The 25,603-nt window shown below is 29.1% G+C and overlaps 1 protein-coding gene across 1 annotated transcript in view; it reads left to right on the top strand.

Annotated features, from left to right (window-relative positions):
- The window catches only part of LOC132923930 (irregular chiasm C-roughest protein), a 210,958-nt gene that overhangs the window by 22,465 nt on the left and 162,890 nt on the right, over positions 1–25,603 (top strand). The window contains exons 2-3 of the mRNA XM_060987942.1: positions 5,666–5,940; positions 20,082–20,314. Coding sequence (XP_060843925.1) covers positions 5,676–5,940; positions 20,082–20,314 — 498 coding nt within the window. The 5' untranslated portion in view covers positions 5,666–5,675. The remainder of the gene's footprint in view (positions 1–5,665; positions 5,941–20,081; positions 20,315–25,603) is intronic.

Genomic DNA, 25,603 nt, shown 5'->3' with positions numbered 1-25,603 from the left:
GAATTTGAATAGTATTTATAGCACTGCATTCTTAAAAGTAAAATACAATTTTATTTTATGGATGACTCTTTTGGATGTATTCAGTTAAATAAATTAAATGCTCAAACTGATCGAAGAATTAGAGAAAATTTCAATTTATTTTATCGTTTATAATAATTAACATGATATATAGAGACTTATTTAAAATTTATAAGGCGTTCAATCGCCTGATCAACTTTTGATCATCTCATCCTCATCTTACTTTAACTATAAGCCGCCTCATAATCCAGCTTCCCTCGTGGATATTTGAGCACGTTTTGCGCATCTTCGTGTCAATGGTAATATAACAATATATCGTTAACAACCAATATTATAATATCGTATATACCAATATACCTATTGAAATTAAAGGTATCGCATATATGCGTGTACGTAATAATATTATATGGTGCAGGAGTTCGACGCGGAAAATCCGAAAATTATACACTGCCTCGGCGCCGTCGAAATTATACGGTTCGTAAAAATCGTACCCGTATATACATGCACATCTGCGGCGGGCGAAGACCATGATCTCATAATAATATATAATATTATAACAAAATAATATTCAAGCGGGCGATTGTATTTTTAGTCTATATCACATTATCACCGCGTAGAGGTTCGTCCGAAAATCGATTGCGCGTTTATCATCGAGTAGTCCGCGTATTATGAAAATATAAACGTCATCTGTTTGTTACATGGACAAACCGCACGAAAAAAATGTCGATTTGCCGACCGCAGACGGAGAAACAGCGACGACTAAATAATAAACGCCGCGAGTATACCAATACAGTTTAATACGACGGGAGTAGTTTACCGATTGTCCCAATTGTAGCGATCGGTCATTTTCATGGTCGATAAACCTGCAATTATATTCCGTTAAATAACATTCGTTGGTCATTTAGAATTAATATTGAATAAGTAAAAAATTATATCTAATATATTCCTTGTAACTCTATATGGTAATTGTATATATACATTTTACTTATACAATATATAATTAACACTTAATTAAAGTACAATAGGAAAAAATTAAAACAACCACAGGTTTCTATAAAATATATTATAAACAAATAGTTTTTTGTTTTTCGTATTTAATAAACTACCTACCTATCCGTAATTTTTGTTCGTAATTTGTTCTTTAAACGCTAAATTAAAATAAATCACCATTATATTTTAGTTTAATATACCGTATTACCGTAATATGCTATAAAATAAAATAATTAGTTAGGTAAAGTATTTTTTTTTCATACTTATGTTGTGGTTACATAGTATATAAGTATCTACACTATACACTATACATATAAGTAAATATTTAACAAATAGTTTTACAATTTATATTCATATAAATGTCAATAATAGTTTTATATTTAAAATTAAAAAATTACCATAATATTTAAAGAAAAATAATCTATGGTAAAATACATTTTTCATATTATTATATTATTATATTATCTTGTATTACAATGTGTTAGCGATAATTAATTGAATTTAGTTTTATAGACTCAACTGATCCATGTCCTATATTTAATATACGCTATAATATATCATATAATATGCCACTGAGATGTTCACAAATGTTTTTTTAAAAGGGGTATAGGCAAACGTTTTTTCTGTAATACATATTAATATATATTATACATTTATAATAAATATATTACTTTTTAAATAATAGTATGATGTTTTGAAAAACCATAAGTACCTAACAAAAAACTTAAATAATTTAATTCGTTTATTTTTAGTTAAAAAAAGTATTCGTAAATTGAATAACCATTTGAATATTATTGATGTTGTAAATATCAATAATTTTATAATATATGTGTATTATTATTATTATAATTATTATGATAGCAATGAATTGAAACACTAAACATTGAATTAATCTAAAAGGGTGGAATTTTCAGCCATTCCTTATCAACACCTCCCTCACTCACCGTTGTCGACAACGATATAATATATTTTGATTTGAGTGCGCGTGCGTGTGTGATACTTATGGATTGTAAACTGCATTTACGAGGCACCGTCGTCATCCAATTATGTCGTATACAGGTGCATTACCTATACTTATACCTATATATATATATATATATATATACATTATACACACTACACACACGTAATGATATCGTCGCGTTGTGCACACGACCGCTTACTCAAAATCGTCGTTGTCGTATATATTATATACCTACCAACTTACCTATTATAATAGTCGTCTAGCGCAGAGAGCTTTACCTTATTGGGGACTCTCGACCCGCATTTTAGTTATTATTCTTTTACTACCCAATACATTTTTATTTTCTACTTTACTGGAAATTCTTTTCTTTTTTTTCTTTTTCTTTTTTTTCTTTTTCTTTTTTTTTTTTGGGGGGGTTCTAACTTTTCTAGTTTTTTTTTTTTTTAATATGGTGAAAACGACATTGTGCAGTTATAATTCAAAATAAGAGTGGCTTTAGTTTATAGAAGCTTAAACTAATTCAGGTTGGTCCGTAAATTGTATAGGTATAATTGAATTTTTATTACTTTTTATTAACTACCAACGATTAATTAATTGAAAATAACGTTTTGTATGAGTAAACAGTGACTTGCACTTGGTCACATTTTCCGCTGTTATTGAGATTGTTTAAATAATATATATAGGTGTACGTAGTGTACGTAATATCATAGAGTGGTACGACTAAAAAGTTTGTGGGTAACGAGTTTTTTTTTATCGGCATCGATTGAAATCGCCGTTCGCTCGCCTTTGTCGTCGTCTTTGTTATAATGCGTAGTTGTACTTACCATGACTATTGTTGTATTACGCTATTTAGATACGAACGAGTGGAAAAACTCCACGCAGGGCGTATGCTCTTGGCGCGTCTCGGGTTTATGGACGGATTTTTTTTTCTTCTTTAAACGGCCACCCGAATACCGCCGGAATTCGTCGTCATTATTATAAAATTATTTATTTTTTATCTTAGAAATATATCTTCTGTACAATCCGAACGTTAATTCCCGCCCGTAATTATAATTATTGAATTATGTATAGGTGTATACTGGCGACATCTTCTACGGGCGTACCTGCTATGAGTCTTTCTATCTTATACTAACATAATATTATTATGTATTGTGCGTACAACAATAATTTAACGTTTGACAATATTAAATAATAATAATAATAATATGTCGTCGAGATGAGTGACAATAATAATTATTATTATTGTCGTCGTCGTCGGTCGTCCCCTATGTATAATTTATCTGAAGGTAAATTATTATACATCGACTGCATTGGAGGCGTTTGTGATCGAATTCGAAAACTGGTGAGCACGTTTATCATCATCATCCGACGACAACGACGACGATATAATAATAATATATTATAATAATATAAAAAATATATATTCGTAGACACAAACGTCCGTTTATCGACGCGATAACAAAAACGGCTTCTAGCGATGTTCCACCTACTTTTTCTTCTTCTTCTTCTCATTATTATTATTTATTAATTTTTTTTTTTTTTTTTTACTCGTTCCATTCGGTGGAACATATATAGCTGCTGCTTGCTGCTATACGTACATAGTATATATATATATATTATACGCACATACACACACAACACACACAAACACACACACACACACACTGCACAGGGCGTAGCCCGACCGTAATTTCAAGCTCATTCCGTTGGTGGTATTATATTAGTATATAAGTTATAAGTCAACACAAAAACCAATAATAATAACAATAATTGTAAAATCGGAAGCCGGTACATAATATTATAACGATTTCGATCATCGCTTTTCACAACAACAACAGAGAAAAAACCAACCTTCGCCTCTTAACGCCACTGCCGAAGACGATTTAGCTTTTGTAGTCGTTATCGCGTGTTCGCCGTCCTATATATAACATTAAACGAGTTAGTACACTTTACCGCCTCCGCCGTCGCACAATGATTTTATTATTTTTATTATTATATTATATTATTATTATATTATATTATTATTATAATAACAATCGTAACGATTTTGATCGCATGTCATTGCATCCTATACACGACTGTATAACTCACCAGCTACTCTCCTACCAAAATCTTAGCTCTCTTCTTCGATAAAAGGACTCGGGTTGATAATATTTATTTTCTTTGGAAATATTAATTAATGGTCTTATTTCGATGTTTCCGAACTTTTTAATTTTGTTAAATTCTGTTTCCCTGTATTCAAGATATGATTACGGGATCTGATTTTTAAGTTAATTTCTTAAAACGATTGTTTTAGTATATAATATATTTTATATTATAAAAATAACTATAATAGTTACTTGTTTAAATTTTGGCGTTATTGTCATGCCTGTTTAATTAATTGTTTACTGATTTATATAATATAATATTGTTTCCGTTATTATACCGTGTACTTTATTATAATTATGAATTATGTATTGTATTGGGCTTGCCCATGTTTTTTTTGAAAATAATAATATTAATACAATATGTTTATGTGTCCTGATTTAAAAAAGGACTTCTGACTGGTCGCGGTTTTACTCTCATAATATGGTTCTATAATTCTATATTATATTTTGTTAGAAATAGGACAATCAACTAAAAATAATGAAATGTACGAGTATTTATAGGTATTAAATTTACAATATTGTAATTACATCAAGTTTAAACACGGTAGTTCATCTAGCGACTGGAATCACCCCAATTTTTTTCGATAGGTCGTCTTTTTATAAGTTAAAATTAAATAATAAGAACGCACATTATGGATCGTTCGCTGAGTACACAAAATAAGCATACAATATAAGTATGTCTGAGGGCGGGTTTTTTTAAAAACAATTTTCCAAGTGCGGGTAAAGCAAAATTTGTCTTTTTTTAACACTTTTAAATTATTATTTTGCATGCATATATTATATAGATGCCTATAGTATAGTATAGTTAAAAAAAATCTAAGTGAGGCACTTAAATCAACGTCACCCCTCGCATCTACTAAATCCGTCACGGGTGTGTGCTTAAGTATATTGTGTGTATAGATAAAATACCTTCCACATAAAAATTATAAAAATTCGTATTACAAAAATGGTGTTGCAGGTGATGTGATATTATATCGCAACTCGTAAGACTCTTTTGATATCTCTGTCGCTCGCGTTTGTGACACACACGAACTCTTCGAAATCAATTCCGCGTATACACCTATCTATATACACGAATCGCAGCAATACGATAAAACATATCCGTCTAAAGTGATTTTTCTTTTAGTCAATCGGATTAAGTGTTTGGGGACGTATCTCATAAGTCCCTCACAACCTTTTTTTTTGACTCGTCGAGCTTACAAATCTAAAAATTGCCTGTAAGCAGTATCTGTAGACACCCATTATTATTATAACTCTCGCAAAAATGTAATATATAGTTTCTATTAAAAATGCATAGCATAATAATATTTCAAACGAATATAACGAATAAAAGGCAAAATTCCATACATTATTGATGGTTCTAAAGGCATAATATTACCATCATATTATAATATAGTTTGATATTTTTTGAGCATCGTATGTTGCATAATATGTATTTTGTTCAGAGTTTTTTAGATATTTGTAATATATATTGATCCTAACAATTATAATAATAATACACTTAATATAACAACGATGTTAATAAATTACTATGCGGTGTTCGCAGATGAACGAGTATGACGAATCGATTGGAGATTTTTGTCATGTGCGTGGCCCTAGTGATGGCCTCCGCCGGTCGGGCGTCGTCAAACGAACAATCTTTCGCCGTCGAACCAGAAGATCTGAATGCGGTAGTGGACTCGACGGTTTCGCTACCGTGTAGGGTCGCCGATCTTGCTGGGCAGCTGCAATGGACCAAGGACGATTTCGCACTGGGAACCAACAGAAATCTATCGTATCACGGTTACCCGAGATACGCGATGACCGGCAGCGACGCGAACGGTAATATTGTATTGCATTGCATTATTGCACCCGAACGACACATTATACTAGTTGTTTTGTACTTAGCTATATTATCTATGCCGTTATCATGCGATGCGATTTTATAATAATATTATACACAATATATAGTTTTAGCGGTGAAACGAATCTAAATTTTAGCTAACCCCGAATTACCTGGGAATGACCGTGATCGTCGTCCACTTAGATTTCCTAATAATTAGGGCTAGTGTATTTATAATAATATTAAATATATAAAATAGTGTAACAAAATACACAATTAATTTATTCCAATAGTTTCCAATTTATTATTAAGTATGAAGAAGCGTAATATATATTATATGATTTTAATTTGAATTGAATAAAGTTACTTTTTATAAAATTTATGAACTAAACCAAAAATCCGCAGACCAATACAGGCGACTTTCGCAAAACATAACATTTTTCGAGTTTACAGTTAAAATAAGTAAAATAAAAACAGATCACATTATTTTTTATCATTATTAAGCGATACGTGGATATTACTAACTATGTATTTAAAAAGACGGGATGGAAAAAATGCTTACTAATGCAATAATACATATTATTATAAAATATATCCTAGCCTTATTGATAATAGTCTGCGACATTATTTTCTTGAAGCAACTGATCCCCTCGAATCTCAATATTATATTTTGTTTCGCCGCTGTATATAGAATTATGGTCTTCTGCGATTTGTAGCGTATAATATACAGAGTGATTTTCGATATATCATTATTCAGCTAACGTTGTACGATAATAATATAATATATGTTGGGTGTACACCGTGGAACAAGTCTACGTGGTATTATTTTTTAAGGTCCATGGGTACAAATTGATAACAACTTTTATATTGATCGAAGTTTCCCGTGTACTATACATAATATATAGACGGTAAAATGCTTTTGGTATGAATGGGGGAGGATTGTATTACTCCATTCACACAATTAATATTCATAAAAATAAAGAAAAAAAATAATCGCTTACCTAATATAATATAGTACGATATATTCGTATATTATATATATATATTTTTGCAATTTTATTTAGGTTTATATTATCACAATTTACGTGTTTATCGATGAGATAAATATGTAAATAAGTTATTTTTTTAATTTTATAAAACAAATTATAAATTTACTACTTATTCAATGAGGACTTGATTTGGGACTCTTTCGAAAATAGAGATTTTCCCCCTGAAACACCCTTCACTTCCACTATTTACTCCCACGGGACATGTTAAAGACGTATACAATACCTGTATTGCGATATATGTGTGACTTATTGTTCAACACGTAATGATTTTACTCTCGAGAATTCAAAATATATAAAATATGATAATATACGGTCGTTTGTAGGTATACGACGTTGTCTATCTGGTTGATGATAAAATAAAAATCACTCTGTATATTATGGTATTATATTGTAAAAAACGTTTATTTTGCCGCTATGATAAATACCTGACCTAACTTAAGTTAAGAATTTGCGTGCAGCCGTCCCTCGTCGTCTTAAGACAATCCATTATATATATATATCATATTAAATTATATAAATATATATGTACGTACATAACCGAGGCAACGTATCGGGGCAACGGAACTTTCGCAAATTTCTTATCTTCTATATTAATGTACTTGATTCGCCGTGCCTGCAGTCGACTTTTTAACCCATTATTCCTTTACTTATTTATCGATACAGTATATAATTACAAAAACAGTTTGGAAATATTGTGATGATATGAAATAGATATACCACGCACTCGACACTATGTACAGAATTCATAAATTATCTAACAAATTAAGTAACAGAATCGAACAAACGGATTTTGAAATTGAAAATTTCTCGCCATTTCTCTACAATAGTTTTGATATTCGAATAGTTACGTATATACACATATATTATATACAGTAACATTAATTTTGTTGTTCGATTGAAATTCTTAAACATAATATATTACGCAGCACCGTTCGATGTAAATTTAATGGCGAACCGCTACAGCACAAGTGGTTTGGTTTTCCAAGATGCCTATAATTTCGTAATTATTTCGAAGAACGTGCCTCTAAATATAATACATTTATGTATTATAGTGAATAACGCACCGAAAGGCTGCACGCGTCAACGGCTGAATAATGACTTGTAATAATTTGACGTCAGACGGGCGCGGCTATAAGGAAACCCATCGAAGAAAACTTAACCTGCCGCCGAGTGTAGGTACTCGTCTATGATGGCGTAGCGCCTATTATAGTTACATCACTATAACACGATCAACGACAATTTTTTACATGAAAACCGTTATTATAATGCCATTCGACAGTAATTTCAAAGTTGAGGGCGATATTTTCCCGACCATTTACCAGCTAGTGTACAGCGGGATTTTCACTGAGTATGCTCACCCCCGAGCGTTTCCAGTTAATAATAAATGTATCGAAATTCTGATTTCTGAAATTTTATTTTAAGTACATGCCCCTACTTAAGGACCATGTTTTCAAATACTTAGATTTGTTATATACCATATCATTTATGGGGAGTGTCATGTTGGCAATACCATCTATTCTTTTTTTTAATGAGAAAAAACTCTTGACCCGTGACACCCTTTTTTCATGTAAATGGTCGTTAGCGCAAACGACTTTAAAGAAAATGTTGACGTATCTATATCGAAATTTGGATGAGTAGTTTTTGAGTTATTTAACTTCGTATAGATATTAAGGGTAATATTATGTGGTCAGAGTATTATATTGAAAGACATGATTATTTAAAGATATTTCGGTCCTTAAGTATACTACTCAGGAATTATTAAAAAAATCTAAATTTGAATAATAAATAAAGATGATAGATGACTTTGGCGAATCGTTATCATCGGCACTTAGACCCCCAAAGTCCGAAACCGCCCCATCGAGTCATTGAATATAATACGTCGTACGGGTTAATTGAACGTTGATACAATATAATATTATTATTATGTAGTCGTATTACGATGATCTTCTATATTACTATAGTATAATATGACATGCACTCAATACACGTTACAGTTTTTATTGCACACCGGACCGGACTGTGATGCGATCGCTTTTATACGGATTTCGACTGTATATATTACGAGCATTCGTTGGCACAGAAAATCCTGTATAATCGCGTGCGTAAATACCTTAGGTATATATTATTATATTATACACATAGAACCGCGGATTTATCGGCACCTGTCGACACGCGTCAATAATATACATCGATGCCGCAGTGCATGCTTCTGCCTCCGATCCGTTTTACGCTGCACGACTTGTGTGTGACGTTTAATTGCATATTATTATTATTATAAATACATATAATGTATTAATGTCGTTAGTGCCCAAGTACTCGCGTAACGTTCGAATGCAAACTGCACTTAGTGCAGTGTTGAATAATTCATTTTACGTTACGCGTGCTAGTAGCCTAGTATACGACTGCACAGTTTTCGGTCGCTCGACGCATATCGTTTTACCATACATATATATATATAGTATTATAATATATTATACGTGTGTATATAATTTCATTAAATATAATATTGCCAAGGCGATTGTTGGTAAAACTAAGTCGATGTTCACCACATTATTATTTGTTCTTTATAATAGTTTATAATAATATATACATATGCAAGAGCACATCACATGTCGTTATGCGTATAAGTAGTGCCGTAGTGATAGTCGTAGTGACTAGTACATGCACCATTATATTATATCGTGATATTTTAGTACTAAGTATAATATATATATATTATGCTACTATAGAAGTAGAAAAACCATATCGAGGATATTAATGACACTTAAATCGTTCGAACTCTGTTTTTATTCTTATTCTTATTATTTATATATATATATATTTAATATATACTATATAGGTATTGTACGCCGTTTTAACGCATACACTAATATAATAATAATATCAATATGTCATTTCATATTGAGTTTATTTATATTAAATAATATAATATAATATATTCAAATGGGGGAGGGGGCAGCTAATGACGAATATTAATTTTTATTAAGTAGAAGTCGACGTTAAGAACGTTATGATAAAATAGTTGATTATAGCTAACAAACAATATATTTTTAATACTAAAAGTTTAAAGTCAATATGGACAAAAATATACAAGCTATTAACTCGGCTAAAAAAATGTAATTATTTCGTTTTTATTTAATTACCAATCCCAAGACCCAAGATACACATAATATATTATAGTGATTTTCTAACATTCGTTTTAAAAAAAAAATAATAATCAAATATTTTCTTAAAAATGCACTTTATTATACTTACTATTCTTTCTTCTTGTATCTATAGTGGCTTAGGTAATTCAATGTTTATTTCAACTAAATTATTATTACATCAAAGAATATTTATTTGCTACTTTGTGTTTCAAATAATCGTATACACTGGCCACTGAAATAGATTAAGCAAAACAAATAATTTATTGATAAATTTATTTTAACCAAAGTATAGGTACACATATTATAATATGCCATTTATTAAACATGGTTTTAATTAAACTAAATGAATTATAGTTTTTCAAATTAACTGGATAAGTCTAAGTTCTTGTAATGAACTTTTTACCATTAATGTAATTAGATAATTGACTAACTATTTAAGTAAAAAAGTCTAAAAAAAAAATAAATTTTAAACTATAGATAAAATTCACATCTATATGTATTACACAAATATATTTTTACACGATGAGTGGATAACTTTGCAAGCTGCTATGAAATTATAAACGACATTTATAAACTCTTAAACTATATGATTTATTACTATTATAATATTATAAGCATTATGCTGCAAAGAACTTCTCATATAATACGATTTTATTTTTATGTTATTATTAGGATCTGTTAAATTATTATTATTATTATTATCATAATATTGTGCTGCTTTCAGCGGGCGATTTGACCGTTTACAAATATATAAATATATTAATTCAATATATGCATATAAATTAATGAATATAACACGTTAAACTTAATATACTATAACTATTACTATGTATAAGATGTACGAGAAAATAACATTTATTTTATTCAGTACGTCCTACTTACGTATATGTAGTACTCTAAATGTACTCTAAATAAATAAAAATATGTACAAATATAAAATAGATAAAATGCATGACGATTTTTTTTTAAAATATTTTATAATAATCTCGTATAGAATTTCGTCTTTATAATATAATTGTTTATGTTAACGGTTAATAAATGTATAAAAAAAACAATATTATGCAATTTTTTAGTTTATAAACGTACATTTTTCCTACTGTTATTTTTTTATTAAACAGTCTGATAAATATGTATATTAATATAAAAATAATAATTGATTTTTATAATTTAATTGTTTACTTAAAAAATGTATAAATACCGTAAACATTATTATAATAACCGTCAATGATTTTTTTTTTTTTTAAATTCAAGTTCATTAAAATATTTTTATCTACTCATCGTGTGAGGAATGTCTGTGATGAAAAAAATTATCACTGTATCTATTTATACTTATACAGACGTTAAAATAAAAATATTAATAACAAATATATTCTGGTAGGTATAATAGGTATATATTGTACTGCCTAAAATTATATGATAGAAACAACATTTATAATCGATTTCACCCCGAAGCGATAGGATTGCTAATTTAGACGTAGGCAACTTCAAGTTAATGAATTCATTTGAAATACGAAATACAAAAGATGCAGGTCATCATATAATAGTAATATTATATTATTATTATAACAAAACTCTTAAGTGGTCTTTGGCGTAAGTAAAATGTTCATTTAATAATATAATATATTATATTGTTGTTAGTTATTTTATCTATTGTTATTATTATTATTATTATTATTATTACTATTATTGTTGTTACGTATTTTATTGTATCAGAATTATCGTTACATTACACCTGTTGCTTATTATATTTAAATGCATTTCGTCCTGTCGCGCGCAGCATCGACGACCGCGCGCTGCAGCATACCTGAAATAATTATGGTTCTCTTCAATATTAATAATACATAATCAGTCTTCGCCCTCACCCCTCACGGCGCAATTAGTTCTTTTTCTACCTATATAATCATAATATATGTATATATATAAAAAAAAAAATGACGCATCTAAACACTGGTTAACAGCAAAAACAAAAGTAGCTCAGTCGAGTATAAAAAAAATTCAAAATTATTTCGAACGCGTATTATTATATTATTCATCCCGTGCGTATGCAGCCAACGGTGATACGATGACGTATGTATAATATTAAAAGTCTTTACGTTAACGTCAAAATAACTATTAAAATATTAAACATGATAATTTCAATTTTATAATTTAATTTAAAACGAGATTTACACGTAACGTTTCGAGCATGTTATGTCGTTATTATATTATATACTGTTCGAAAACTTTTCAAAATATAAATTTATAACCATTATCATTCATCAATAACATTATACAACTTTTTGTTGTTTTTAAAATGTGTAACGTGACTGATCGTTGACTGAAATGTTTCAATGTTGCGAACTATGTACATCACTACAGTTATCTATATGTCTATACTATGCCAAGTTGATTATGCTTACAAACAAGAACAAAACCTGTTTTATCCGTACGGCGACATCCAAATTGGTTCCCATAGCTAAAAAACCGATATCCGAATTGGTTCCCACTGAGTATTTTTTTTTTTTTTTTTATGGCATAGACCAGCGTTTCTCAACTGTTTTCATTAATATCTTCCCTTGACCTCTCATTACTACTCTATGTACTCCATGGTTAGGGGGTACCCACCACCTATATAACGTTATCTATAGTTATTATAGCATTATAGAATATTGTACATTATAAAAACGGTTTTTTTTTTTTAGTCAAAAATGATTAAATTATAAAATATTTCACGAATAACATCAAGTTTTATTTTATTGGTTATTTCGCTTTTTTTTTGCGTCCCCCTCATGTACCAGTAATACACGTATACCCGGTTGAAAAACGTTGGAAAAGTGACATAGACTTAAGAACCTTTATTTGAGCAAAATAATACTACTGAAAAGTTTCAAGACATTTTAATGCATTCAATAAACGTGCACAATAAATTAATAACTAATAATTAGAATATTTTTTTTAATATATACTTTTATAATAATTTTATATAGACAAAATATAACACTTTTTAACTTTAAAAAAAAAAAATCTATTAGCTACTATAATAGATATGTAATATGTAGGTACATAATATTTTTTCCAGTTATTTGCCTAAACGTACCATAAATTTGGTAAATGTTTTTTTTTTAACAGTGTAGTCTGTAGAGGATATTGTTTATTTTGATATGATTTGTGTATAGTTTTTGCGTTAGATAGTTAATTTTTATTATCCAGTGAATACCGTGTATGTGGGGCATACATTAAAATAACTTAAATAACCAAGTGTTTTTTACTATAATCATGGTTTTAATGCTACTGTTATGATATAAAATATTAGTCTCGTAAAGACGTTTAATCGGTGGGGTCGCTTTGTAAATTTATATGATAAAAAAAATATACCGGTTAAATAACTTTATTTTATTTTATTTGCGTTTGATTCAAAAAATAAAATATAAAAATAAACCAAGGGAACCAATTCGAAAATACGATTAACTGCTGCATCAGACGAATCTACAATAGATTGTGATGATGATAATATTAATGGCGGGGGAGTTTTCTTTTTTTAAATTCGGATCCAGCCTCCGGTTTACCGTCCAAAATTCTGCAGATACATCTTTATGATACATTTCAGCGATGTATTAACCTAAATGGTGGAGGGGGGAAATTAGAAGGATTATAATATCCTCCTTGGCCCTTTTTCTTCTTCTTATATTTATATGGTTTTAGTTGTGATTTTTCCATTTATCACTTTATCAGTAGGTAATAAAATGTTGGAACGTTTGGCATCGACAACTTTAGTCATATCTCCCCCCTCAAATAAATCCTAAATACATTTCTATCATACGACATTATATTATGTTTTATTATTAAATTATTATCGTGCACTATATAATATATATATATAATACAGGAACCGATAACCGAGACGAAAAAAAAATATGCCGCCGCCACGACGACGCGCCACCCGCGCCGATAGTTTCCCATATAGATTTTTTTTTCAATGACATCTATACTCGTCTGTAATATATGATATATCATAATATATATTTCTACAAAACTATACATCGAAAGACAGCCGTACATAATGTTTTGTTTTGTTTTCATTGATATATATTGTTATTATTATTATTTATTATGTCCGCTGTAATTGCGTTACGATTCGGCTGTGCACCTCACCTAACATAATAATATCATAATAATAATAATAATATATAATATTGATCTCGCGTAACAAAAATGTGGTCTTTGGACTCGCAGAACCAATCGGTATGTACCTCTCTGCACACCGCATTTCGCTGCAACGGTGTACGTAAGTTTGTTTGATGGCCGCGTGGGTTTGACACAATAATAGTAATACTACAGACTATTATACACGAGTTTTCTTTTAATCCGTTCGTTGTGATTCGAGTTGTATTATTATTATTAAAACGTTAAGTTACAAAACTATATAACTTACCCGCGCAGTCTATAGTGTATGTATAGGTATCTGCCTGTATTTTATACAAATTATTACAAACAAGTCAATCGGGTTTTATATTATTTTCTGTACCGATTAATATTCCATTACATATTTTATACTTCAGATAATAGACGTACGCGAACATTAATATATATGCGCTGCGTTAAATAACTGTGTCTTCGATCGGAACATCACTCTTTCAAAAAATCAATGGTTATGATAATATGTTATTTAACATTCAACTCGATATTAACCGTAATAAATTAAATCGTTTATTATGCTATCATTCATTTTCTATTCACGTCGTCCAATATGACAATACCTATCGTATAATTATAATAAACAGTTTTAATTAATTACATTTTGAAGATGATAAAAATATTCTCATCCGCACATTTTTAAACAAGCACTTGACAATCGATTAGAAAACCTAATTCACCGTCATTATTATTATTATTTTATTAATTTATGACAATCTAAAACGTTTCACAATTTATTTTACAACAAGCGTTTATTGTAGTCAGGTACAATAAATAATGTACAACTCTGATTCCCGAGGTTTATAAAGATCTAAAACATTATATTACATAGTGTGTAAGTGTTATAATTATAATGATATTGTGCAGTAGGTACCGACCTACGCGTATAATAAATGCTAAATCTCGTTTACTCGAAAATTAATTCATGTGGAAACGTTTTAATTAAAACTGGCTCCAGTATATAGGTATAAGTGCTGCGATGTTTATAGAAAAAAAATTATATATTTTAATAAATAAAATTATATACTGTAGGTTGTAATATTTATTTTAATAAGAAAATAAATAAATAAGCCTAGTTTGTTATAAAATTGAAAAGGATAATAACTTTTATAATACTAAACGTGACCTATAACTGTTATATTACATAATAAAGATGCTTTTTTTTCACTGATAAATTCTAAGTACTTACAATATACATCCTACCTATGAATAATAATTTACAAAAGTTCTTAAAAGTATTATTATTACTACCACTACTAATATTACTACTACTACAACTTCTCATGACCATATTAAAGATATTATATTCGGCTCCGGGACACTAGACAATTAGTGGCCTCCATTCAACCCTTCTCACTTCAAACAATTTTTAATTACTATTTTAACTGCTGTATATATTCTATAATTTATAATAACTAATAAAACTAACGATATAAATATGTAATATTTTATTATACACATTTATAAATTATTTAAACAAAGATGATATACATATAGTGGCCGCAGCCAACGCGATAAGCCAATAACATATTGTATTTGTGAGCGTTAGGACACTAATATAGCATATTGTTACCTCACCCGAATAGGTCAAAAACACCCAAAACGAATTAATAATTGAATATGTTAATATTATTGATTATTGCATATACTTCAATAGTGGTAATACCATAAACGTACTATAATATAATATTGAACAACATTGTTTACAACTCTCATTTTCACTAATTTACAAACATTATTTAACAAAATATATCAATTTGTTATGCGAGATCTGATATTTTTTTTGTTCTAGTTTAAAAATTTCTTTTGAATGTGTGCATTAAATATTTTTTTTTTAAATATCTGTACCTACTTAAATAAATGTTCCCAAGACATCTTTAATTCTGGGTTTGCTACTACCGTTCGTTCTTTAATACCACTCAACAATCTATAACAGACCTTAAATAATATTATGCTTTCTATTATACATATTTAATCGAATACTATTAATGCAATATAGGTACAGTTCTTAATCAAATATTTCAATGATATTAAAATAAAAAAATAACATTTATAGAGATGGAATGAAAAAATAAGTATAAAAAAATACGCCGAAATTAGTTTAAAACCATTGCTATACAGACTATACAATATACATATAGTAGTATCATCCGACATTTTATGAACAGCAAAATTATTATGTAAATGGAATCAAGAAATGTATTTATTTATTTTTTATATAGCTACCTAGTTATAATTCGATCGTCATAATATATTACACTGCTATATTTTACCGAAATTTAAAACATTTTTAATGTTCATTTATTACCTGTTTTCGTGTCCATAAACAATAATAATTATTATTAAGCATTAATTAAATCGATTCATTTTCATAATGCGTTTTTTTCGCGCATTTGCAGTCCATTTACCGCAATGAAATCAATAATATTACCGTAAATATTTTTTAATCACTCAAAATCACCATGTAAAAGAATGAATTTATACCAATCGGTGTTCAGTAAGATCTAAATAATATTTTTAATCGACCGATATGGCCTGACGCGATAATGATAATGATTAAAATTATTTTAATATTTATTTTGAGGAAAATAAGAGTGTTATACTGACATAATAATATAATATTAATAAGATTGCAGCCAAGGTTAACGATAAATGAACTACAAGTTATATATAAATCGACAAGCACAGTTTTTTGAATATGTATATATACAGTAATTAATGAGTCGGCCGGTTAAAGTTAAAAGTCAACACTTGATTTGATTTTATTATTTAGCTCGACTACATAATATGTTCATATTAAAGTTATTGTTAGTTTTGTTAAACTATTATTTATTAATTTTTCATTTAATTGCTGTGTAATACATTTTCATGCATAATATCAAAATAAGAGTTAATTTAGACAAATATGCATATTAGGTTATACCTAATTGTCCTAATTAGAACATAGTTTGTGAAGTGCAAACAATAATGGCGATAAATTAACAACTATAATAAAAATTATTTTTATATACATAATAATATTTTAATAAAGCATTTAGGCACAACAAAAAATGAAGAATAAAATTGATGTGAAAATTGTTTTAATTTTAATTTTTTTTTAATTAAATTTTATTGGCGCGAATAACTAATAATAAATTCATCGATATTTTAATTACCTACATAATTTTACAAGAGAACAATGATTCATGATTAATTTACTATAAAGTAAATCAAAGTTTAAATTATTCATTTTAATACCAGTATTCATGGTTGGATGAGAAGAGGTTTCCACGCACCATGAAATTTATTATATATTTATTATATTTAATTTTTGAGTCAATACCACCTTACCGAGTTACCGTAAACAGTGTAAATAAGTTAATGGTATAAATAGGTACCTAAGTAATATCTTAAAATTAATTTACATATAATAATAATACTTAATAATGTTTTGAGGTAACCATGGTTGCATTTAACCATTATTTTAATAATAATATTCGATTTGCATAAAAAATTTAGTTTTTCCTTAATTTTTTGTTTGTTTCTTTCCGGTTATAAAAAAAATACTGGGAATTTTTTAAGTTTGACCTTATTAAATTATAAACTAGATTTTCTCTAAATTTTCTGTCCAAAACTATCCTCAATGTTGGAAATCGAAGCTTTTTTGACTACTTATCGTGTACACAGACACTAAAAAATAATACACATCTTTGTAAAATCAATTGCTCTGCTCAGCATCTAAAATTCTGAAATACATAAAATAGTTTATAAGTCTGTTATTTCCAATAATATATTACCAATCTTTTTATGTACATCGGTGATTTTATTTGGGTATGGCTTAATCACTGTAATCATTCGTTTATTTATTTTAAATTTCATACAGAGCTTTTACAATTTATTATTCCTTAAAATATCTACCCGTTCCCCCCTCCCAAAAAATGCTAACTTACTATTTAATAGAAATATTATATGTTATTTTAAATTTTCATGCAGTAGTCTATTGCTCATTTGCTCGACACTATGGTCTATGACCGTTTGTTATACGATGCGGTTTTAATAGAAAATATTCTCGTCACATCCAAACATACAACACACACACACACACACACACACATTCGTTCCGGACCCTAGCATTGCTGCAAAAGCAATGAATAGTGAATACATTGTATAATAGACTATTATACACGAATAATAATAATAATAATAATATATATCATATAAAACAATTATCGAAATGTACATAGTTAACGAACACCGACCGCGTCAAAAACTAAAATATTATACCGATCATGGTGTTATATTATATTAATATTTTAATATAATTATACGAAGCCGTTCGAATAAATGGAATAATAACAACACACAATAACAACAGTATGTATATTATTTAAGTAGAATCGACACGTCAATGGGCGTTTTCGTGTTGGACTATATTATATAGTTTCGTCCGTCCGAACCATCGTATTATTATGTATTATTATTATTATTATTATATTGTGCGCACCGTATAACTGCATGTCGATGCGCGTTTTTCCCTCCGACTCGGCGGCGGCGCGGCGACTGATCCCGTTCGAATACCAACGAACTATTTATTATTATTACCGTCGTCATTACTGCGCGCAGTCTAATATATTTCTCAGCTCTTAAAAATCGTCGATAATCTCGTTTTTACGCTCAACCGTCGTCGCTGCTGCTGCAGTCTATATAATATATATATATATATTTATATTTTATATTATGTACTAATATATATATATACACATACACACACACATACACCCGTCAACCGGCTATACAGACAAATCCAGTTTTACTCATCGGACTTACGTATGCTGCGTAGGTACACACTGCACAGGTCGTCGTCGTGGTCGTCGTCGCGGCGCGTGATGTGTAGACGACTTGCACGGCAGCAGCAACAGGTGTTCGACTTCTTTCCTCGCATAGGTATAATACGTCGCATTATCGTTATATATATTTATATAATGTATGCACACTCCTCGACCCCAACCCGCGTCATGGGTCTACCGCGGTCGCCGACCGGTTCGATCTGACGTTCCTGCTACCCAACGACGACCGCTACTCCATATTAATTCACCGTTGAGATAATTTCATCCTGATAAAGACAAATAAATTTTACTTTTAACCGGACAATAAATTAATACGGCAGATACAATCAATATTTCATATTAAAATTATATATTATAATATTTCAATAATACGTGATGATGAATAAACGAAATTATTTGAATAAAGTTACACAATAAACCTTTTATTAAATTTTCGGGTTTTAAAATCCAAAAATGAACTATTTTAGATCTCAGAACATCAAAATCTAAAATTCCCAATGACAGCATGAAATCACGTGTACTCGATGTACATTTCCAGATTTTTAAGAATCGTTAATTTATCAATTATACCTACGGTAAAATAACAAAATTTGATTTAATTCATTATTTGAGAAAATTTTCCCGAAAAAATAAAGAATTCGTAAAATTACATCTCAAAATTACTAATTACTTAACATATTATGTTCAATATTTTCCTAGAAAAAATAATAGATTAATGATTTCTTATTCAGATAGGTACCTAAGTCTAAATACATTGTATATTATAATATTTTATTATATACAACCATATATAATACGCATTAACTATGTATATTAAGTGTTTACGCGGGACGGCTTCATCGGTGTTGTTGTTATTATTTTTTTTTCATTATTATTATTATTGTTAAATTGTTGTTGTTATTGTTACATGATCGTCATGTTTATTGTTTTGATCTCGTCACACCAGGCGAATACAACTTGAAACTGAATCCCGTGACTCTGGACGATGACGGCGTGTACCAGTGCCAAGTGGGCACGGGAAAGCGGGACGAACCGGCTATCAGGTCTAGGAAAGCGACGCTGACCGTTCTGGTGCCGCCGAACCGACCACGGATCGTGCAGGGCGAGAAAATCCACATCACGGAAAACTCGCCGATCGAACTGGAGTGCATATCCGAAGGTGGAAAACCACAGGCAGAGGTGAGTGTTGAAACTTTTCACGTTTTTTATATTATAATATATTGCGGACTCGATTATATACTGTGTATCCATCACTTTATCGATGATTCCAGTGCATAAAATATATTGTGATCAATTTTGGTCCATTTTGCGCAGTTCTACTTTTACATTATTACGCTAAATAATGACATTATAAAGGTACAAACACTCAAAAAATATGCGAGTTTTACCAACCGTATAATACTATATAAGCTCTACTGCTCTACAAATTCAAAAGTATTAGATCAGAGTTCTATGCGTTATGTGTAGAAAAATTACAGTGGGAAATGGGAATCAATAATAATATAATTTGGATGTCGATCTTTATGGGAAATAGGACCACCAATATTATTCGGGTGTAGTCAATATTTTTATTACTGCATCGTAATACTATATTATTATTATTATTATAAGTCGAGTATAATTCTACCGTCGACCCGATGGCGTAATATAATAATGACATTTTCATGACCATACTTTATTATGTATTATATTATAATAATATTATGTATTACGTATAATATAATGTGTATTATGTAAAACACCCGCGCGTATACTTCGGACAGATATCAATCGAGTCGATAATTCTCATATATTAATCTATATATTAGTCGCACGACTATAAACATATAATCACACGATAGAATATAAACGATATTATTCCATTAGGTAGGTATAATATAATATTATAGAGACCTCTATAGGTATTATATTGTTATTATGACGGCTCTCGATATTTCGTCACGCGTGGTGTTGTCCGAGGTCTGACAGGCTTTTAAAAATTCTCACTCGAATATCAAGACTAATATTACCCATCATTGTTGTTATATTATTATGTTTATTAAATTACCAAATATTAACTATGACATCTTAACGTATTTATTTCATGATAGTATACAGTATAATTAACCGATCATATCCACGTCCTTTGTTTCCTATAAACCCACATGATACATTTTGTTCAAAAATCTACTGATTTTTAGAATTTACAAGCATAAATTCATCAATTACTGTGAAAATATATCAACTTTCAAAATCTTTAATTTTTTTATTCAATTTAATGATTATTCTGTGGTGGTTTACAAACTTTTTTGTCAAATATAATGAACTACTATTTTTATTGAAAATTGTTTATTAGTTGATTTATTGATTATTTTGAAATTGTTTACATCAAAGTTCGACTTCGTGTAGTTTCTGAGTTTTCAAGATTTATGTACTATTATATTATAGTCTTTAGTGTCTCACGGTTTTACGTAACATTCAAAATATTATGTTATTTAAATATTTAATCTAGCGTACCTAAGATACCAATAAAGTTTTTTACAATTTATAAATGTTGATAATAATAGTATAATATTAATCCTAGGTAATTAAAGTTTATTAATTCAGAAAATACTCGTTTGAATTTTGATTTATATACCTCATCAACATTTTTAGACAATTTATCTTCCTAAAAATCGATTATGAATAATATAAGTTTGCATTTAAAAAACTAGTTTACATAACTACGAGATACTCTTTAATTCTTATATCTATAGATTGCATAACAAAATGTTAGGTATTGAAAATAATAGGTACTTAAAAATTCCAAAATCAAAATTTAAATAAATAAATTATTATAAATGATAGCAATGGGGTGAACATCATGCTTAATGAAACACACTATACATAATATATAATATAGGTTTATATATATCTACAATATAAAACAGGTGCGTGATCTTGTCGATCGAAATCAGTACCTACAGTTAGGCATATCATAATAATAATATATAATATTTCATATGTATTTGACTCGTACATTTTATTATTGATATTATTTTTCTCTGCGTGTAAGCAGACACAACGACCTAATTTATATCTCATTCACAGATATATATATATATATATACGCGTGTGCTTGTATATATATAAATCCATCCGTCATTAATAAAAGTGGGCTGTCAAGACCAATAGAATTTTTGGAATTATACCTCCCGTCGTCGATTATACACATAGTAAAGTTACAAGTGGGAGGTTCTGTATATTATGTGTGTTGATAGTGAGAAAATTACCGACTCACTGCAGCAGGTCTCTCGGCGGCTGCGGTTCAAACCCCTACGGGAATCGATGGCATATCTCATTCATGTATATCGATACAATCATAATAATATTATTGTGTTTTATTTCAAGTGACTAGGTACGTATGTATAATATATACATATACTTATATGTACAAACATGGTGATTATTTTAAAAGTAAACATTTGCTTGAAAAGTATTTACGTTTTTGTAATTTTTTTTTCTTTATTCATAAATTGAGATCTTTATTACGAAACAATATTTTTCGAGGAGTCGACTAGTTATAATAGTATTTACTTGCTCATTCTAAGTTCACATTAAAATGTTCAGAAAAGTATTCTGCTTAGGGATACATGTATAATGTATATATATAATATTTAAAAGCATATACCTATGTGCCATTCATAAAATAAAATATTTAAAATCTAGTTTTAAAATGATCTTAAATTATGTCTAAAAATATAATTCGTACATTTTTATGTAATTTTAAAAGAATAATCACCCTGTACAACGTCATCAGTAGCTATTATGTTTGGCCTTCAGGGAGGAAGAATTACAATTTTTGCTATTGATATTTGATACGGACGGTTCTCATTGACGCTACACGTATAGTTAATCAACTTTTTGAATCTTTTAAATACTTGTTTAACAGTTTATTTTTAACAATAATCACAATAATTATAAAGACGATTACGAATATACAATAAAATCGCGTTGGAATTGAGAAAATATATAATACGGCGGAGCTCTTATAATATTATTATCGTTAGAAAAAGTTTTGTTAAATGTTATTCCAAGAGTTGATTTAAGACGATAAATAATATTATAGATTGATCCGATATTATAGAACCGAACAAAAATGTTACGTTATTTCATTATTTGCGATTTGCTTCGAGTAGATACGCATGCAGTGTTTAATAACAATGTGAATTGCAATGTACATTTACGTAGTAAAAGAATGTTTATCGACTTAACCTCAACCCTAAATGTCGACTTCTGTTGTGTCGATTCATTTTTTTTTTTGTAATCGCCCTTTTGGAATTCATAACCCCACTCGCAGTACCCGAATCATTAAATACCGATTTCGATTGAGTATTTATTAAAAAAATATAATAAAAACCACATGAAAAAATTCAGTTTTTTTTATGTATCAAAAACCTAGAAATTACCATTTCAATCTTATATATAAGTGTGGAGCAAAGTAAATAAGAGCGTGTCGAGTGTATAGCAATGGTAGTCTAATGGTTGAAAAGTAAAATTGATTCGCTTACAGAGTGAGATGTATATATATATATATATATTTGTATAAAGGGTAAAAATTGGAAGCGTGAGAAAATGTCATTTGTCGTTTGTAAGTATATATATATATATATATATATACACACACACACACACGCACACAGTACTCGTATAATGAATTTATTTATTCGACGCCACCGCCGAGTATATTATTATTATACCCGTTTTTGTATGTAATGACGTAATGTTTGTTGGCAGTCCTTTTATTTTAAATCGCAATATACAGAAAAACAGATCTGACAACGACACTGTAGGTATATATATATATATATATTATATAATAATAATAGCGACTGTAGTCATCCTGAGATTGAGCATAGTATAATAATAATATTATAAAGTCGTCTGTCTCGCTCGTTAATGGGCAGTATCTAAGATGCATATATCAAATTGAAAATACATTTGTATCTTATAACTATATCGCATCGTTTATTCGTTTGACACTTGTTAATTGTATATTATATAATTGTATATATATATAGTATCTATTTGATATGTGGATACTTTATTTTTCTGGTGTAGAAAAAATATTTTGTTTATTTTATTTAAAAAATTTATTTTTAGAGTATAATATTAGAAACATTATTTTTAAAGAAAAAATTTTTCTTTTCTTTTAAAAAAGCAAATTAATTTTATTTAATGTTTACCTCGTTTGTTATTTCCATCGAGCTAATTGATGGAATCACAACATTCATCGTATAACAAGTTTAAAAAGGACACTATACGCATTTTTTAGTGTATACTTATTATTAGTTACATATAGGTACATTGAAAATAATTTTTGAATTTTTGACAAAAAAAAAATACCATATTATTATTGAACTCAGATAATGGTGTAGGAGGTATTGGTAGGCCATTTTGGTACAGATAATTATATTTCGATAATATGGATTTCTGACAAAGATTATTATCGTCACGCGATAAACGTATTAATAAGTACATAATATAATACTATGTATTATATAAAACTATGTATAGCGTCAAATAAATAATATTAAACAACTACACATTTTAGCAATTTTACTCACTAAAATAAGTACATATTATTACTTAGAAAAAAAATGTACCCTATTATAGTTAACTATTATACCTATATCTTTTGGATCTTGGATACAATACAATATAATATAATAATATACATCTTATATATATTTTCGAAAACTGTTGAATGATGTAACAGTTAAAACATATTCTATGCATTTGGCGTGTCATGATATGTATCTATTTTCAAGCAACTTTCGACCATTCCTGCAATCCGTATAATGTAACATACATATGCAACATAATATTATTTTAACAACAGATGGTTGAAACGTGAGTAAATAACTGCAATAATAACAATAATAATGTAATAAAAAATATTTTTATCGATTACGATATTACAATAACGACAGCCGATTTTGCATATGGGTTTGCCGACATTATTATTATTATTGCGGTTATGAGCCGCGACGACGACGAATAATATTATTATGTGCATAATATTGTAATCGCAGATGATGCATTTTATGCGACGACGAAGATGCCGTCGAACCCGTTTTCTGAGAGATGTATAAAAATAAAACACGAAAAGACAAAGTCGACCTCTGCGCACCTGTGTAATGTGTACGATATATAAAACTAAACATATATTATGATAATATTATAATGTTCGTATCTGCGTCAAACTGGTTATGAGGCGCCGCAATGGTGTCGGCCGCCCGGTCGGTTTGTGTCGCGCGAGCGTCGCGTGTAGCCGCCGCGCAGAACACGCGTCCGCGGGAGGAGTCGATTGGAATACAACATTATATTATTATTATTATTATTATTATTATTACTGCTCCGCGAGACCCGTTCCCCGGCGGTAATACACATACACACGCGTATATTATAACGTATATAATGCGAGTATGCGCGCGAGTTTTTCGTTTC

This window comes from Rhopalosiphum padi, chromosome 3, assembly GCF_020882245.1.
Source record: "Rhopalosiphum padi isolate XX-2018 chromosome 3, ASM2088224v1, whole genome shotgun sequence".
Taxonomy (NCBI): domain Eukaryota; kingdom Metazoa; phylum Arthropoda; class Insecta; order Hemiptera; family Aphididae; genus Rhopalosiphum; species Rhopalosiphum padi.
The sequence above is the reverse complement of the archived record's forward strand: the minus strand, read 5'-3'. Positions and strand labels throughout refer to the sequence as shown.